The following is a 13,166-nucleotide window of genomic DNA, read 5'->3' as shown; positions in this document are numbered from 1 at the left end:
TTGTGTAATTTTGTGATTTAAGGAATTTTGATGATTAGCCAATTGCAGTTATACATCATTAAAAAAATTCTGTCCACTTCATAGTTTAGTAGAGAAAAGGAAAGTTAAGTTCCTGTTTTCAATGCTGGCAGTCTTGATTTTAAAACCTGGGATCTCATTTTGAGGAGGTGGCATTATCAGACTGGATATGTTGTTTCCAAGAAGGTAACAGACCTAACTTCATGTCTTTTTTATAGGCGGCATCACTGTCCACATCTCCCTACCAAGATTTACGATAAAATAGAGAAACCATGTCTTCTCTCCGAATACACCGAGAACTACCCTCTCTATCACTCTTACCTGCCCAGAGAATCCTTCAAGCCCAAGCTGGAGTACCAGAAAGGGTCCATACCCATGGAAGGCCTGACCACATCAAGGTGAGCACAAGAAGAATAAATATATGAATGCACACAAATAATGTTCAGGGCTAATGTACAATATGAATATAATGTGCAGTGTTAGTGCATCAATGTACAGAGTCAATGTATAGTATCGAAGTCTTTGATGTTAATATACTGTATCTTGGAAAGGAAATCCTACATTTGTTAGCCTGCTCAGTTTTCCCCAACCTCTTCTTACAGAGAAAGAATTGTTACAGCTGGTCTAGGGGTGAGGAAGGCTAAAATGATCTACATAGCAAAGGGTTGGAGGTTAAGTAACGTGTAAAGGGATGACACAGTTGGAGGGGAGAGGGGGATGCTGCTAGAAAGTGAGTTTTGGACTTTTACACCTAAGCTCCAGGTCAGCTTGGGCCACATAGTGATGGTGATAGTGATGAAAGGAAACTTGATGATACAGAGGGAGCTGTCTAGGAATTATGCCGTGGACTTTGAATTGGGATCCCTTTGAATGTTCTTCAAGAATGAACAAAGACTACAGTTGACCCTTAAACAACATGGGTTTGAACTGCATGGGTCCATTTACATGTGGATTTTGTTTTTTTTCAATACATATAGCACTGTTAATATTTTCTCTTATGATTTTCTTCCTAACTTTTTTCTAGCTTATTTTACTGTAAGAATACAATATATATAATACATATCACATATAAAATATGTTAATTGACTGTTACTGGTAAGGCTTCTGGTTAACAGTAGGCTATTAGCAGTTTGTTTTTGGGGAGTCAAAAGTTATATGTGGATTTGTGACTGCATTGGAGGTCAGCATCCCTTACCTCTACATTGTTCAAAGGTCAGTGGTATTTCCTTTTAAATTGCTCTTGACCTCCAAACACAGATTCTTTATTTTATTTTATTTTTTAAAAGATTTTATTTATTTATTTGACAGAAAGAGAGATAGCGAGAGCAGGAACACAAGCAGGGGGAGCGGGAGAGGGAGAAGCAGGCTCCCTGCAGAGCAGGGAGTCCGATGCGGGGCTCGATCCCAGGACCCTGGAATCATGACCTGAGCCGAAGGCAGACGCCTAACGACTGAGCCACTGAGGCACCCCAAACAAACACAGATTCTTTAGAGAATCGAGTTTTAGAGACTGAGCCACCTGGCTCAGTGTGGTAGGGTTGCAGAGGTATCTATATTGAGAGGGTGGGAAGACTGATCAATTTCAGGTCTGCTCTGCCTGTTGCAAGAATCTGCCACTGACAACTTGGTTAGTGACCTCTGGGCGGTGACCTGTGATTGGTGACCCAGTGGAGTAGAAACATCTTTGAGTGCGGTTGAGCAGTGTCCCAGATTGTATACTTAGAGCCCAGATGAGACCTGAAAGAGAGATGCCTTCTCTGCCTCCGGCATTCCTCATCCCTACAGGGCAGGATTGCTGGGAGGAGGAGATCACAGAATATGTAAATTAATGCAGCACAGAGCTTGCACATTATAGGACTCAAGACCTGGTAAATTTTCTTCCTATTGCTCCCCCTTTGCTCATAAGTTTGTGCTTTCCTAGTAAAGGTCCCAGATGATTCAGGTGAAGCAGAATAGCTCTAACTCATTCTGCCTCCAGGTTTTCCCCACGATGGGCCTGGATACATCCTCTTTTGAGATTATGACTTGAATCAGATCATCTCTTTTTCTTTCCCCCTTGGCATAGCCTCCCCGCCCCGAATCAGATCATCTTTATGCTCGACAGATCTCTTATATGATTTGGTTTAAGCACAGTGTTTCTGAGTACTAAAATATATATTTTATGCAACCTTTTTTTTCAACCTATGGCTTATAAAACATTATGAGTTTGGGCTTCATTTTACCAAAAAAACAGCACTCTTAGATTCTAAGAGTCTAAAGACCACTAGAGATATGTACCATTCTCGAGCATTGCTTTTCCTTGTAAGAAACCATGGTCAGTGCTGATGAAGAGTCCTAGGCCTATGTATAAGAGACATGTAATGGGTAGAGAAAGTTGAGAGTAGCATTGAGGAATAGCTTGTAAATATCACACTCAGCCTCTAGGTGCTGGTCTTCTCTTCATACCCAACGTGCAGGAAATTGAGACAGGACAGCTTCAGTTGTTGTTATATTAGGGGTAGGTTTTCTGTCCCAGAAAGGATGCTTTGAGGGTTGGATGTTGGAGGTTGCTCTTTATTTGTTGTCCACAAGCTTAGGAGGATGAGGACAAATCCTCTCTCTGCAGCAGGAGCCCTGCCCCATCACCTAGCTCCGAGGTCCCCAGACGGAGCCCCACACACCTTCCTTCCTCCTGATGGTGCTTTTCAAAAACAAAAACTTCCCCTCTGACCTATCCTCAGTTATCCTTGTCTCATGTCACTAAGAGCCATAAACCTATCACCCAGAAGTTCCCTCTGTCCCTGCCAGAGCCACAGTGACAATATCATTCATGTCAAAATGTGGCCAAAGTGGAGGACTGCAGATACTAAAAGAATTTCCAACACAAGTTGTTCGTGACCATAAGGGCCTTAAAAGAAAAGGTGGCAGGAGCAAGGTTACCCATGGGAAGGAAGAAGAGCAGAAATGCTTCTTTATGTCCTTCCCCAGAGACAGAACCCAGGGGGAAAATGAGCAGAGGGCATCTCTTCCCTCACCTGTACCTCGAGTTTATCATACCTCAGCCCTATGCCTGCCATGCTGGGCACTAGTTTTCATAGACTGAGAAAAAAACTATGTCCCTCTCAGGATTAATTTTTTTTAAAGATTTTTATTTATTTGAGACAGAATGAGAGACAGAGAGCATGAGAGGGAGGAGGGTCAGAGGGAGAAGCAGGCTCCCTGCCGAGCAGGGAGCCCGATGCGGGACTCAGTCCAGGGACTCCAGGATCATGACCTGAGCCGAAGGCAGTCGCTTAACCACCTGAGCCACCCAGGCGCCCCTCAGGATTAATTTTTTTAAGTGAGCTTTTTATTGAGATAAATGAACAAAACCCAAAATTTTACCAACCATATTTTCTGAACTGTATAAACTTAGCAGAGACTCTGGCCAGTGTACTAGTATATACAGCATATCATTCCATCTGCAGAAATATAGAGAAATCATCATCTGAGTGCTCCACCAGAGGCTTCCGGGGGAAGGGATGGGTCCGCCCTGTGTCTGCACACCCCTCTATCTACATGGATTGTCAGTTCTCTGCCCTTCGAACCCTTGTTACCTGAACATCCCACCCAGTTCTCTATGTAAAGGGACCCAACTTAGTTTCTGAGATTGGACATGGGGCTGCCACCTGCTGGATGAAAAGTCACGTGGCTCAGGGCTTGGCTGAGTTTGGTGATTAAGTCCAGACACAAAAAACACCTGGTTTCTGGAAAGGTTATCATCCCAGCATGAGGCATGATTACAGCTGCACACATCTCTTACTGACTGTAAATCTTAGGGATTTACAGCAGGTGCCATGAGCGGAGTGCTTGTGATTTTTAGCCCTTCTTACTATGAAGCAGTTTCTTGCAGCCCATGGTGATTTTCTTCTATAGGATCTGCCTTTAGTTCAGGTAGACGGGAGATCAATTTGTGCATAAGAGGTTTGCCCTTCAAGCCTCATTTCCCCTTAGGCATGTCACCATGTAAAACACTTGGGCCCCATTCTGGGACATTATTTTGTTAGTTAAGGCAGATTTCTAAGGATGGTGGAATGGATAACCTGAGAGGAGAGAAGTAAGTCTTCAAGATGGTGTTACATCTTTATCCTAAGGGGAGTGGGACCATGGGGAGAGTGAACTGGAGGCATAGGAGGGAAGATGGAGTAGGGTTCTGACTTGATGGGTTTGGCTCAAGGGCAGGGGGTTGCAAGTTGGTAGCGAGAAGAGCTAAAAGGCATTTGGAATCCTCTTCAAATGCTAGGAAAAAAGCAGGAAAGTTGGTAGTGGGCCTAAGTCTTTCCCTACTCATTGAATTTCACCCATTTTCTGTTTAAATACATACTTCTCTACCCAGAGCTATACCCTTGGGGATATACCTACTCCCCTGCCCTGTAGGTTGGGCCCAAGAATTAAGAAGAAATGCAGAAAGACATCTCAGCATTAGACTTGCCTGGGCAATTTCGGAGCCTTTGACGTTGTGTGTCTTTGATTAAATTTGGGAACATCTTGACCATTATTTCTTCAAGTACTTCTTCTGTCTCTGAGACTCTGTTCATTTCTTTCTGTCAGTCCTTTTTTTCTGTTTATCAAATTGGTAGTTTCTGTTCATCTGTCCTCAAGTTCACAGAGTCTCTCCTCCAGCTCTATTTTGATATTAAGCCCATCCAGTGACTGTCTTATTTCAGATATTGTATTTTTCAGTTTTAGAAGTTACCTTTGATTATTTTTAGATAATTTCTATTTCTCTTATGAATTTCCTACATTTTATTCTGACCTTATTTGCTTTTTATAACTTAGCATAGTTAGAATAGCTGCTTTAAAAATCTTTGTTCGCTAATTGTAATGTCTGGGTCTGCTTGAAGTTACCTTCAGGATTATCTTTTTTTTTTTTTTCTTGAGAATGGGTCACATTTTCCTGTATGTATGTCAGTGATTTTAGATTGATCCTGTACATTGTTAAAGTTATATTGTAAAGACTCTGGATATTTTTTTACATTCCTACAAAGAGTTTATTAATATTACTGTTTTTTTTAAGGCAGATAGGAGGTAATTTGATTTGATTCAAAATGTAAACTCTGTGTCTTGGGTGGCAGCTCCAATCTCAGTTCAGGGTTTTTTTTTTTTTTTTTTTTGAGAGCACGCAACCAGGGAGGAGCAGAAGGAAATCTTTTTTTTTTTTTAATTCTATTATGTTATGTTAATCACCATACATTACATCATTAGTTTTAGATGAAGTGTTCCATGATTCATTGTTTGCGTAGAACACCCAGTGCTCCATGCGAATGTGCCCTCCTCAATACCCACCACCAGGCTAACCCATCCTCCCACCCCCCTCCCCTCCAGAACCCTGTTTGTTTTTCAGAGTCCATCGTCCCTCATGGTTCGTCTACCCCTCCGATTTCCCCCGCTTCTTTCTTCCCCTCCCGCTACCTTCTTCTTCTTTTTTTTTAACATATAATGTATTATTTGTTTCAGAGGTACCGGTCTGCGATTCAACAGTCTTGCACAATTCACAGCACTCACCATAGCACATACCCTCCCCAATGTCTGTCACCCAGCCACCCCATCCCTCCCACCCCCCACCACTCCAGCAACCCTCAGTTTGTTTCCTGAGATTAAGAATTCCTCATATCAGTGAGATCATGATACATGTCTTTCTCTGATTGACTTATTTAGCTCAGCATAATACCCTCCAGTTCCATCCACGTCACTGCAAACGGCAAGATCTCATTCCTTTTGATGGCTGCATAATATCCATTGTATATATGTACCACTTCTTCTTTATCCATTCATCTGTCGATGGACATCTTGGCTCTTTCCACGGTTTGGCTATTGTGGACAATCCTGCTATAAACATCGGGGTGCATGTGCCCCTTCAGATCCCTACATTTGTATCTTTGGGGTAAATACCCAGTAGTGCATTTGCTGGATCGTATGGTAGCTCTATTTTCAACTTTTTGAGGAACCTCCATACTGTTTTCCAGAGTGGCTGCACCAGCTTGCCTTCCCACCAACAGTGTAGGAGGGTTCCCCTTTCTCTGCATCCCTGCCAACATCTGTCGTTTCCTAACTTGTTAATTTTAGCCATTCTGACTGGTGTGAGGTGGTATCTCATTGAGGTTTTGATTTGGATTTCCCTAATGCCGAGCGATGTTGAGCACTTTTTCATGTGTCTGTTGGCCATTTGGATGTCTTCTTTGGAAAAATGTCTGTTTATGTCTTCTGCCCGTTTCTTGATTGGATCATTTGTTCTTTGGGTGCTAAGTTTGAGAAGTTCTTTATAGATTTTGGATACTAGCCCTTTATCTGATATGTCATTTGCAAATATCTTCTCCCATTCTGTTGGTTGTCTTTTGGTTTTGTTGACTGTTTCTTTTGCTGTGCAAAAGCTATTTATCTTGATGAAGTCCCAATAGTTCATTTTTGCCCTTGCTTCCCTTGCCTTTGGCCATGTTTCTAGGAAGAAGTTGCTGTGGCTGAGGTCAAAGAGGTTGCTGCCTGTGTTCTCCTTTAGGATTTTGATGGACTCCTGTCTCACATTGAGGTCTTTCAACCATTTGGAGTCTATTTTTGTGTGTGGTGAAAGGAAATGGTCCAGTTTCTTTCTTCTGCATGTGGCTGTCCAATTTTCCCAACACCATTTGTTGAAGAGACCGTCTTTTTTCCACTGGACATTCTTTCCTGCTTTGTCAAAGATGAGTTGACCATAGAGTTGAGGGTCCATTTCTGGGCTCTCTGTTCTGTTCCGTTGATCTATGTGTCTGTTTTTGTGCCAGTACCATGCTGTCTTGGTGATGACAGCTTTGTAATAGAGCTGGAAGTCTTTGCTTTGCTTTTCTTTTTCCAGCTTTGCTTTTCTTTTTCCAGCTTTGCTTTTCTTTTTCAACATTCCTTTGGCTATGCGGGGTCTTTTCTGGTTCCACACAAATTTTAGGATTATTTGTTCCATTTCCTTGAAAAAAGTGGATGGTATTTTGATGGGGATTGCATTGAATGTGTAGATTGCTCTAGGTAGCATTGACATCTTCACGATATTTGTTCTTCCAGTCCATGAGCGTGGAACGTTTTTCCATTTCTTTGTGTCTTCCTCAATTTCTTTCATGAGTATTTTATAGTTTTCTGAGTACAGATTCTTTGCCTCTCTGGTTAGATTTATTCCTAGATATCTTATGGTTTTGGGTGCAATTGTAAATGGGATCGACTCCTTCATTTCTCTTTCTTCTGTCCTGGTGTATAGGAATGCGACTGATTTCTGTGCATTGATTTTATATCCTGCCACTTTACTGAATTCCTGTATGAGTTCTAGCAGTTTTGGGGTGGGGTCTTTTGGGTTTTCCACGTAAAGTATCCTATCATCTGTGAAGAGTGAGAGTTTGACTTCTTTGCCGATTTGGATGCCTTTTATTTCTTTTTGTTGTCTGATTGCTGTGGCTAGGACTTCTAATACTATGTTGAATAGCAGTGGTGATAGTGGACATCCCTGCCACGTTCCTGACCTTAGGGGGAAAGCTCTCAGTTTTTCCCCATTGAGAATGATATTCGCTGTGAGTTTTTCATAGATGGCTTTTGTAATATTGAGGTGTGTATGCTCTATCCCTATACTCTGAAGGGTTTTGATCAAGAAAGGATGCTGTACTTTGTCAAATGCTTTTTCTGCATCTATTGAGAGGATCATATGATTCTTGTTCTTTCTTTTGTTAATGTATTGTATCATGTTGATTGATTTGCAGATGTTTAAACAACCTTGCAGCCCAGGGATAAATCCCATTTGGTCATGGTGAATAATCCTTTTAATGTACTGTTGGAAATTATTGGCTAGTATTTTGGTGAGAATTTTTGCATCCGTGTTCATCAAGGATATTGGTCTGTAATTCTCCTTTTTGATGGGGTCTTTGTCTGGTTTTGGGATCAAGGTAATGGTGGCCTCCTAAAACAAGTTTGGAAGTTTTCCTTCCATTTCTATTTTTTGTAACAGTTTCAGAAGAATCGGTATTAATTCTTCTTGAAATGTTTGGTAGAGTTCCCCTGGGAAGCCATCTGGCCCTGGGCTTTTGTTTTTTGGGAGATTTTTGATGACTGCTTCAATTTCCTTAGTGGTTATAGATCTGTTCAGGTTTTCTCTTTCTTCCTGGTTCAGTTTTGGTAGTTGATACATCTCTAGGAATGCATCCATTTCTTCCAGGTTATCATCTAATTTGCTGGCATAGAGTTGCTCATAATATGTTCTTATAATTGTTTGTATTTCTTTGGTGTTGGTTTTGATCTCTCCTCTTTCATTCATGATTTTGTCGATTGGGTCCTTTCTCTTTTCTTTTTGATAAGTCTGGCCAGGGGTTTATCAATCTTTTTAATTCTTTCAAAGAACCAGCTCCTAGTTTTGTTGATCTGGTCTACTGTTCTTTTGGTTTCTATTCCATTGATTTCTGCTCTGATCTTTATTATTTCTCTTCTGCTGGGTTTAGGCTTTATTTGCTGTTCTTTCTCCAGCTCCTTTAGGTGTAGGGTTAGGTTGTGTACTTGAGACCTTTCTTGTTTCTTGAGAAAGGCTTGTATTGCTCTATACTTTCCTCTTAGGACTGCCTTTGCTGCATCCCAAAGATTTTGAACAGTTGTGTTTTCATTTTCATTGGTTTCCGAGAATTTTTAAAATTCTTCTTTAATTTCCTGGTTGACCCATTCATTCTTTAGTAGGATGTATTTGAGTTCTTTCCGTCTTTCCTCTTGTGATTGAGTTCTAGTTTCAAAGCATTGTGGTCTGAAAATAGGCAGGGAATGATCCCAATCTTTTGGTACAAGTTGAGACCTGATTTGTGACCTAAGATGTGATCTATTCTGGAGAATGTTTCATGGGCACTTGAGAAGAATGTGTATTCTGTTGCTTTGGGATGGAATGTTCTGAATATATCTGTGAAGTCCATTTGGTCCAGTGTGTCGTTTAAAGTCTTTATTTCCTTATTGATCTTTTGCTTAGATGATCTTTCGATTTCAGTGAGGGGGGTGTTAAAGTCCCCCATTATTATTGTAGGTTGTCGATGTGTTTGTTTGCTTTTGTTATTAATTGGCTTATATAATTGGCTGCTCCCATGTTAGGGGCATAGATATTTACAATTGTTAGATCTTCTTGTTGGATAGACCCTTTAAGTAGGATATAGTGTCCTTCCTCATCTCTTATTATAGTCTTTGGTTTAAAATCTAATTTGTCTGATATAAGGATTGCCACCCCAGCTTTCTTTTGGTGTCCATTAGCATGGTAAATGGTTGTCCACCCCCTCACTTTCAATCTGGGGGTGTCTTTGGGTCTAAAGTGAGTCTCTTGCAGACAGCATATCGATGGGTCTTGTTTTTTTATCCAATCTGATAGCCTGTGTCTTTTGATTGGAGCATTTAGCCCATTTACATTCAGGGTAACTATTGAAAGATATGAATTTGGTGCCACTCTATTGCCTGTAAGGTGACTGTTATTGTATGTTGTTTGTGTTCCTTTCTGGTCTATGTTGCTTTTAGGCTCTCTCTTTGCTTAGAGGATCTCTTTCAATATTTCTTGTAGGGCTGGTTTTGTGTTTGCAAATTCCTTTAGTTTCTGTGTGTCCTGGAAGCTTTTTCTCTCTCCTTCTATTTTCAGTGACAGCCTAGCTGGATATAGTATTCTTGGCTGCATATTTTTCTCATTTAGTGCTCTGAATATATCCTGCCAGTCCTTTCTGGCCTGCCAGGTCTCTGTGGATAGGTCTGTTGCCAATCTAATGTTTCTACCATTGTAGGTTACATATCTCTTCTCCCGAGCTGCTTTCAGGATTTTCTCTTTGTCTCTGAGACTTGTAAGTTTTACTATTAGATGTCGGGGTGTTGACCTATTTTTATTCATTTTGAGAGGGGTTCTCTGTGCCTCCTGGATTTTGATGCCTGTTTCCTTCCCCAAATTAGGGAAGTTCTCTGCTATAATTTGCTCCAGTATACCTTCTGCCCCTCTCTCTCTTTCTTCTTCTTCTGGGATCCCAATTATTCTAATATTGTTTCGTCTTATGGTATCACTTATCTCTCAAAATTCTGCCCTCATGATCCAGTAGTTGTTTCTCTTTCTTTTTCTCAGCTTCTTTATTTTCCATCAATTGGTCTTCTATATCACTAATTCTCTCTTCTGCCACATTTACCCTAGCAGTTGGAACCTCCAATTTTTTAAATTTTTTAAAATTTTTTTATTGTTATGTTAATCACCATATATTACATCATTAGTTTTTGATGTAGTGTTCCATGATTCATTGTTTGTGCATAACACCCAGTGCTCCATGCAGAACGTGCCCTCTTTAATACCCATCACCAGGCTAACCCATCCTCCCACCCCCCTCCCCTCTAGAACCCTCAGTTTGTTTTTCAGAGTCCATCGTCTCTCATGGTTCATCTCCCCCTCCGATTCCCCCCCTTCATTCTTCCCCTCCTGCTATCTTCTTCTTCTTTTTTTTCTTAACATTTATTGCATTATTTGTTTCAGAGGTACAGATCTGTGATTCAACAGTCCTGTACAATTCACAGTCTCATCATAGCACATACCCTCCCCAATGTCTGTCACCCAGCCACCCCATCCCTCCCACCCCACCCCCCACTCCAGCAACCCTCAGTTTGTTTCCTGAGATTAAGAATTCCTCATATTAGTGAGGTCATATGATACATGTCTTTCTCTGATTGACTTATTTCTGTCAGCATAACACCCTCCAGTTCCATCCACGTCATTGCAAATGGCAAGATCTCATTCCTTTTGATGGCTGCATAATATTCCATTGTATATATATACCACATCTTCTTTATCCATTCATCTGTTGATGGACATCTTGGTAGAGCCTCCATTTTTGATTGCACCTCATTAATAGTCTTTTTGATTTCGACTTGGTTAGATTTTAGTTCTTTTATTTCTCCAGGAAGGGTTTCTCTAATATCTTCCATGCTTTTTTCAAGCCCAGCTAGTATCTTTAAAATTGTCATTCTGAACTCTAGTTCAGACATCTTACGAATGTCCGTATTGATTAGGTCCCTAGCAGTCGGTGCTGCCTCTTGTTCTTTTTTTTGAGGTGATTTTTTCCATCTTGTCATTTTGTCCAGAGGAGAACAGATGAATGAGAGAACAAAATGGTAACAGGGTAACAATGACCCCAGAAAAATATATGCTAAACAAGTCAGAAGAAACCTGAAACCGGGGGAAAAGAAAGGGAAAGAAAGAAGAAAGAAAAAGAAAAAGATAAAAAAAACCAGAATATGATCAAATATGATCAGGCTGGTTCATAGATCAGTGCCACACAGTAGATTATGGGTGTATTTTGGTCTGTTAGAAGAAAGTGCCTCCTGTACAAAAATAAGGGTTAATATGATGAAGGGATGGAATATGACTGTAAAGATGAAAATTATAAAAGATTTTATAAAAGGTATTGATAAGATAAGAAGTTGGTTGAAAACAGAAAGAAGAGGATTTTAAAAAAAAAAAGGGAGAGAATGTGATCAGGCAGGTGACTAGAACAAAGCCATACACTAGAGATTTAGGGTATATTTTGGTCTGGTAGAAGAAACTGTATCCCAAAATTTTAAAGAGAGAACTATATATATATATACATACCAAAAATAAGGTTAACTACTCTGAAGGGATAGAATATGACTCTAAAAATGAAAAATGAAACAGATTTTTTAAAAAAGAGATTGATAAGATATTGGTTGAAAAAGGGAAAAAGAAAATTTCAAAAAAAAGAAAAAGAAAAAAAAGAAAATTAAAAAAATTAACTTTGAAATACTAAAGAATCATGGGGAAAAAGCCATGGATTCTATGTGCTGTATTCCCCTAGCGCTGGAGTTCCGCCATTCTCATTGATTGGTAAACTTGGTCTTGACTGGCTGTTCTTGCTGATCTTCTGGGGGAGGGGCCTGTTGCCGTGGTTCCCAAATGTCTTTGCCGGAGGCGGAATTGCCCCGCCCTTGCCCCGTCCAGGCTAAGTAATCTGCTCGGGTTTGCTCTTGGGAGCTTTTGTTCCCTGCAAGCTCTCCGTACAGTTTTGGAGGCCGAGAGTGAAAATGACAGCCTCCCAATCTCTGCCTGGGAGGAGCCAAGAACTCGGGACCCCACTCCTCAGTGCACCCCCAGAGAAAAGCAGTCAGTCACTCCCATCTCCCAGGTCTCCGCTGTACTCAGTGCTCACCTGGCCTGTGACTGAGCGTTTCAATCTCTGGTGCACGACCCTGCGTGGAGTCTCCAAACCCAGCAGATCCCTGCGGTGGGCTCCTGCGCCGCTCCTGCTGGGGGAGGAAGGGGAGTCACCTTGGATCTACCTCTTGTTGGGTCCCTGCTGGAGGAGGAGTGGCCCGACTGTGCTGAGGAGAGGGAGAATCTTAAGCAGGCAGGGCTCGATCTCTTGATCCTGAGATCATGACCTGAGCTGAAATCAAGAGTCGGACACTTAACTGACTGAGCCACCCAGGCGCCCCATTAGTTCAGTTCTTTATCTTTAGTGTGGTTGCTTGTGAAGTCAGCAGGAGACCTGGGTCCAGTTTATGTACAGAAGCCAGAGCTTCCTGTCTTGGGTTTTCTCTTTTCCAGGATTTCTTCCTTACTTTCCAGCACCTGTGGTTGCCTCAAACTTGGTCCTCTGGTTCTTCAGTCAAATATGGGAGGTTTTCTGTTTACTTACAGCTTCTTGGCTTGGTGCAGACTGGAGCCTGCCTTCAGACTGGAAGCTTTGGGAAAAACAAAGATCCCACTACAAAATGGAAACTTACACAGAGGCTCATGCAGTACCATTCCGTTCTTCTACCTGTTGGCTTTGCTCCAGAATATGCCTATCTTGGTCGCTCTTTAGTGCTCACAGCTAGTTCTTCATATTTTTGTGCAGAGCCTATGTGAAGTGGTGACAGATGTTTGCTTCAGCTTTTGTGGGCATTGAGGAGATGAGAGAGTAGGGCAGGAGACAGATACTGTGTAACTTGAATCCTGGAGGCTGGTCCTTAGAATCCTGTCTGTCACAGCATAGGCAAGGAGGGCTCAGTGTGTCCTTATCAGGATCAGGGGCATGAATCAAGCCCTGTGCATCTGCCTCATGGTCTATCTCAGTGTGCAGGGCTGGGCTCCCAGCCTGCCTGTGATGACATAATGGTTTTCTTAGAGGTTGCCTTTT

At 41.5% G+C, this 13,166-nt stretch overlaps 1 protein-coding gene across 1 annotated transcript in view; it reads left to right on the top strand.

The window, feature by feature from the left end:
* Positions 1-258: 258 nt before the first annotated feature.
* The window catches only part of SAXO1 (stabilizer of axonemal microtubules 1), a 34,783-nt gene continuing 21,875 nt past the window's right edge, over positions 259-13,166 (top strand). Inside the window, exon 1 of the mRNA XM_064579001.1 lies at positions 259-416. Within this exon, the coding sequence (XP_064435071.1) occupies positions 394-416 (23 nt within the window). The 5' untranslated portion in view covers positions 259-393. The remainder of the gene's footprint in view (positions 417-13,166) is intronic.

This window comes from Mirounga angustirostris, unplaced genomic scaffold (assembly GCF_029215605.1).
Source record: "Mirounga angustirostris isolate CCGP_5_RB_7025 unplaced genomic scaffold, mMirAng1.0.hap1 SCAF_15, whole genome shotgun sequence".
In the NCBI taxonomy this organism is placed as follows: domain Eukaryota; kingdom Metazoa; phylum Chordata; class Mammalia; order Carnivora; family Phocidae; genus Mirounga; species Mirounga angustirostris.
This window is presented reverse-complemented; position numbering and strand designations above follow the sequence as displayed.